The sequence below is a fragment of the Dendrobium catenatum genome, unplaced genomic scaffold (assembly GCF_001605985.2).
Source record: "Dendrobium catenatum unplaced genomic scaffold, ASM160598v2 fragScaff_scaffold_993, whole genome shotgun sequence".
Lineage (NCBI taxonomy): Eukaryota > Viridiplantae > Streptophyta > Magnoliopsida > Asparagales > Orchidaceae > Dendrobium > Dendrobium catenatum.
This window is the reverse complement of record NW_021319455.1, coordinates 296,422-302,546: the sequence shown is the minus strand read 5'-3', so window position 1 is coordinate 302,546 and position 6,125 is coordinate 296,422. Positions and strand designations below refer to the sequence as shown.

The following is a 6,125-nucleotide window of genomic DNA, read 5'->3' as shown; positions in this document are numbered from 1 at the left end:
GGGGGGGAGGGGAATTGGAGTTGAAGCCAAATCCTAGCAAGACATTTAAAAATGTAAACTGCATGCATGACTTCCATCTTGATGAGCAAAGCTAAATGGTGTTTTTCCATTCCAACCTAACTTTTTAATAGTATTCTAACTATCTAAGTATAAATTTACTGTAGGGGCTTGTTGCGTCCTGGAGTATTCGAGGCAGTAGAGAAATATATAGTTTAACGTCTTAGCATTGTACGAAGATCTAGCACACAAGCAGATAAGAGAGAGGGTGTAGCGTTCCTAAGAGACACCAGAGTTTTTATGTAGAAACCCCTGAAAAAGGGGGAAAAACCATGGGGCCTGGCCCAGTTTGAACGAATCTACTAGTATTTGTAGTCGATTACAAATGAGGCCGGTCTTAGGGAGAAGGCCTTGGATTGATGTTACAAATGTACGTCAGATAGAGCGTATTACATGGTGGGAGTTACAATAATCAACATAGATGTGTTTGTTTGGTCGACACATCCATAGTCGATAGGATAGAGATCGGAAAGACTGTTGTCTGGTGATGGAGGTCGGAAGGACCGTAGTTGGCAGGAGACAGAGATCCAAAGGACCGTAGTTGGTAGGAGACAAGAATCAGAAAGACCGTTGTCTATTGATATATGTCGAAAAGACCATAGTAGGCAACGGAGGTCGGAAAAACTGTAGTCGGCAGGAGACCGGTGTCAGAAAGACCGTTGTCTGGTGATGGAGGTCGGAAGGAACATAGTAGGCGACGGAGGTCAGAAGGACAGTAGTCGGCAGGAGACTGGGGTCTAAAAGACTATTGTAGAAGGGCAATACTTTGGGAGAACTCTCGGCGTCAAGCCCGACAGAAGTCCAGGCCTCAAGTGGTGGTCTAGTAGAGCAACGATGTTAGGAAGTGGTCTGGCGGAGGGTGAGGACCTCTAGTGGTGATCCAGAGCAACGGCGTCAGACGGTGGTCCCGCGGAGGTGATGACCTCAAGTGGTGGTCTAGCAGAGCAACGGCGTCAGGCGGTGGTACGACGGAGGTGAGGGCCTCAAGTTGTGGTCCGGTGGAACAACGGCTTCAGGCGGTGGTCCGACAGAGGTGAGGGCCTCAAGTGGTGGTCCGACAAAGCAACGGCGTCAGGCGGTGGTCCAGTGGAGGTGAGGGCCTCAAGTGGTGGTCCGGCGGAGCAACGACGTTAGACGGTGGTCCGGTGAAGGTGAGGGCCTCAAGTGGTGGTCGGGCGGAGCAACGACGTCAGGCGGTGGTCAGGCAGAAGTGAGGGCCTCAAGTGGTGGTCCGGCGGAAGTCCGGCGGTGGTCGAGGAGGAGCTTCTTCCTTCTCTTCCTTCTCTTCTTCATTCTTCTCTTCTTGTTCCTTCTCTCTCTTGCATGGATCCCCTTTCAAGAGAAATGAGGGGTCTATTTATAGATTTTCTGGAGTGGCATGGCCCGTAAATAGGTGAGAGATCAAGGGTAAATGGGAAGTGGTCGAATGGATAGCCGATGTTGAATCTCTTGATTGTGGACCGTTTGTTAGACAATTGAAGATCTTAAAGATGTCGGAATTTGGTGATCTTGGGCTCGTTGGATTCGTCTCGTTGAGCCGCTCGATTCAATTATAAGCATGTCACGTTTGGAAATCATTTGGTAACCCAAATTGTGATTCGAACCTTCCAACAACGCTTCGGGTCCTTAATTTGGACCCATTTGGGCTCGGCTTGAGTCGAATTTGGTGTCGTTGGGTTCGTATTTCCGAGACGCTCAGTTCAACGTTAAGTTTGCTGAAATCGGAGTTCGTATGGTCCCAATTTTAGTTTTGAAAGTTTCCAACTTGACTTTGCATCGAGATTCGTACCCGATCAAGATAATTTTTGAGGACGTATCAAGGCTCAACTTTAGTTTTTCAAATATTCACTTAATTTTTTTTAACCGATCTTGAAATCGTCATTGATACTTAAAAATATTTAATTAACTTATTATTTAAATTGAATATATTAGCAAAACCAATACATTCAAATTCAACTCAATAAAACCAAACTCCATGCAAATGATAGAATAGAAGTAAATGATTCATCCGATCCATTTTAAACAAGTCCAAATGATGCATGCTAAATTGTATTAGGATTTAATTTATTGCATTAAGAAGTATATTTAATGATCGAATAAGATAAATGATGCTAAAAATACCAATTTTCCATTATATTCCCGTCCTTCCATTTCATCATGACTTTAGTTGAATATACACTTCAATATATCAATTTTAGGTTTCGTTTGGGACGGCTTTCTTACTGCTTCTTAATTTTTATACTGGAAAGCTGTTTTAAGAAGAAGGAAGAAAACTGTCCCAAACAAAAACTTGATGTAAGTGACGACTCTCGGAGATCAAAGAAAAGTAAAAAGAATTTGCTTAGATGAATTATGAATGATTAAAGGAATATAAAAAATTTTCTCTGTTAAAAAACTTTTTAAAAAAATTGAAGTAAAATAATTTTATATAAAAACAGGATTATAATTTTATTTAAACCAGCCCTTATATTAAAGCAAGGGACGCATTGGGTTTCAGTCTTTCAGATTGCCATTTAGAGTGGTCTGTACTATTAGCGCTGGCATTCAAGGGTTGGTCTTTACTATTTTTATTTGTCATTCTCTGATATTGATTTTATGGCACCACCGTTTGCAGAAAAACAATAGCTAAAATACAAATTGCAAAGACTTCGTCAGTCAATAAACAATTATTTTGATCGACTACTTGCAAAATTTTACAGTCAAACTGTCCCCACTATTTGAATTATTAAAGGTATAATGACACACATGACAACTTCTGCCTTAGTTTCCTTCCAATGCATAATTCTATAATATTCTTCATAATAAAGCCATATGAATAATCAATAACACTGCAAATAACATAAACTGAAAGTATAAAAGATTCAGAAAATCAAGGAACTGCTTCGTGTTTCAGCTCTAAAAGATAGATGCAAAAGTTACCTTCACCATTATCATCAGCGTTAAGAGCGATAAAGACATATTTGAACACCCCAATCAGAGTTAGAGTCCAGAACATGATACTGTAAATTCCCAAATAATCTTCCTCTGTGGGGGAATTCAAGTTCATGGAAGGATAAACATAGAGAGGGGATGTTACTAGTCCACCAAACACCACTCCCAGTGTCTTATAAGCCAGAATAAAATCTCTCCAACGCCAAACTTCCTGTTCAGAAAATATGCTCATTATAAGCATAAATCATTAATCAACCGGCCAAGAACAAAACTATTGAAGATTGAAAGAGGTGAGAGAATTTGTGGCACAATAGGAGAAGAAAAAAATTATATCTTTAATAAAATCTGCTCCACATAGTCAGTATTTATCACTTATATTTTAAAAAAATGAAAAATAAAACTCTAAAAACCAAAGAAATATAGATCAAATCAACACCACCATGAGAAAGAAACATTTATGCTAGCAGACAAAATGGATGTCGATGTCAGCGAGGGAGGGAAGAGTTGCAATTTTTTAATATAAGCACATTAAAAATAAGTAAAACAACAAAAACGAAAAAAAAAAACAAAGGAAATGAAAAGAAAAATAAAGACTTTTTGACTGAGAGCCAAAAATCAAAGAAATTTATTTTATAGTTTGCTATTTATTAATTGTTACTTGATAAAATTTCATTCATTTATTCAATCCGAAGACTCATTTGATCGTTTACTAAATTTGAATGAACGCAGAATATATGAAATAATTTAAAATTTTCTAGATTTTATAAAACTTCAAATAGAATTTTAATTTTGTAAAAGTTTTTTTTTTTTAAGTTTTTTAATACAACTTTTAATTGAGAAAGTTGCATCTCGGTTAAAATCAAGCTCACGGTAACACAGCTTGAATAAACTCTTACCCAATTTTACCAAACGAAAAAAAATCTTTATCATTATCGCTGCCATGCTAGCTTCTTCAATTAGTTCTAAAGTAGAACAAATCGTATAATTTTCCAATTTAAGAAATCTTTCAAAATCCTAGACGAAATTAAAAAAAAAAACTTAGTATCGAGTAACGACTATTAAAATATAAATTTTTAAAATATAGAAACAAAATCGGCAAATTGAACAGCAAAGGCAGCGATACTGACACCACATCCAGTACTCCGCCTGCCCGCCGGAGTTATTCCGTTCGACAACAGCCCCAGCCTCGGAATTCCGACCTCCAGGTCCAAGGCAGCTGGAAGAACATTTGAGGGCTCGCTTGTTGAAGTCAACATTGAGAAGAAACGGAAGTGAATAGGCAGGAGAGAGTAAAAGAGAACGAGAATAAGACTCTGAGGTTCACTCGAGCATTTTAGGGCTTTTAAAGACAATGGAAACGGGAGAACAGACGGATGGAGTTCTTATAATAGCTTCCACGGGACGAGGGGGAAATTATCACGTGTCTTGATCAATTAAATGAAGTTATGTGAATTTTTAATATGTTTTTTTATTTTTTATGTGACCCAATTACTCAACCTGGCCCAACTTCAGTCATTAGGGTTGCTGTTACATTTTAAGAAAAAGAAATTCATGAAAGCTCTCTAATATTTAAGGTCTGAGCAGAATAAAATTTTTAGTACCTGCTGAGAAAAAAAAATAAGAAACAAGCGACGAAGATAAAGACTGATTTGGACATTGCATTCCACGAGAAGATAAGCTCACAGAATCGCAGAGGTTAAAAGACGGTATGCAAATGTTTAGGAAGACTTTAAGATAACAAGACTACAGTCAACCATGAAGAGTTTACAAGATAGTAGTACTAAGGTTGCAATGTTGGATGTAATGGAAGTCAATTTGATTGGAGGTGCTGCAGATATGAACTTATCGATAAATTTTAAACTTCTCCCAAGTTTTATTGTATTTCTTGTAAATGTATAGTTTTTAAGGTTTAGGATGTTTTCTTCAATTATTTATATGTTGAATGTCATGAAGAAACATGTTTTTGTAACAAATATGTAAAACTTTATGTAAAGTGATACACCACGCTCAATAGTTTATGATTTGTTTTTTCTATTTTAAGAGAAATTTATACGCACCATGTGTACAACTTGAACACAAGATGTGTACAATTGAATTTATACACACCCCTGTATCAATTATGCACATGATATGTTTTTCACTTGTACATAAGCTGTGTATAATGGTGAAAACGAGGCGTACGAGTTTTACTACTGTTATGCCCATAATATTGATTTAGGATTCATAAGGAATATTACAGTTATTGGCCAAATTCAAGAAAGATAAGATGCAAGGACTTTGTATGTTCAAAATTTGGTTTTAAGAAGGATTTTGATTTGAATTCTCAATCAAAATATCAAAAAGTAAATATCATAACGGAGTGTCCATTTATAATCAGGATGTAGTGGATCAAGATGGAAATTGGAAGGTGCAAAAATTTATAGAAAGTCATAATCATGAATTGGCTAGGTCAGAAGACCAATATCTACTTACATCATGTAGGAATATTTATGATGGGAAAGTATTAGTTGTTAAATCAATGATAGAAGTCAAGATAAGAATCGTTGATGCATTTTCTATCTTGCTAATAAGATGGAGGTATCTAGAATGTTGGATTCTCTGAAAGAGATAAAATAAGTACATTCAGAAAGAGAAAAGTGTAAAATTTTAATATAGGGATACTAATTCATTTAGTTATTTATTTAAACATAAATAAATTTAGGACAATCTGTTTGTTTGGGGTATACAAATTAATGAATTTGATATATTATTGATTTTTTTGTTGATGGAATAGATAGGATAGATTATTACTACTTTGAAGATGTGATAATTTGTTATACTAGCTATAGGCTTACTAAATATAATTTAGTATATTCATCATTTATCAAAGTTAATAATAGCATAAAATTCTGCTTGAGGTGATTTTTTTTTAAAGAGAAAATAATTGAATCATTTACATGGTTATTTAGAATGTTTATACAAATAATGTTTGATAAATTTCCAATAATATTAAATAGTGATGAGGACCATGTAATAGCTAGGATCATATAAGTTATATTACATCACATACGTCATAGACTATGCAATTGGAACATCTCTAAAAAGGTTCCATAAATAATTTTGTACTTTAATAGCAACAACAAAGTCAGATGACTCTT

General features: G+C 35.9%; 1 protein-coding gene across 3 annotated transcripts in view; it reads right to left on the bottom strand.

Moving 5' to 3' along the window:
* The window catches only part of LOC110100058 (probable potassium transporter 17), an 8,056-nt gene extending 3,682 nt beyond the window's left edge, over nt 1-4,374 (bottom strand). The window contains exons 1-3 of one of the 3 annotated variants that reach the window (XM_028697734.1): nt 4,116-4,256; nt 3,885-4,002; nt 2,977-3,199 (exon numbers count right to left, since the gene is read on the bottom strand). In XM_028697734.1, coding sequence (XP_028553567.1) covers nt 2,977-3,103 — 127 coding nt within the window. In that variant the 5' untranslated portion in view covers nt 3,104-3,199; nt 3,885-4,002; nt 4,116-4,256. Of the gene's footprint in view, nt 1-2,976; nt 3,200-3,884; nt 4,003-4,115 lie in introns of those variants that run through there. The other 2 variants (XM_020827445.2, XM_020827447.2) reach the window with 2 other exon arrangements.
* Between the last annotated feature and the right edge of the window lie 1,751 nt (nt 4,375-6,125).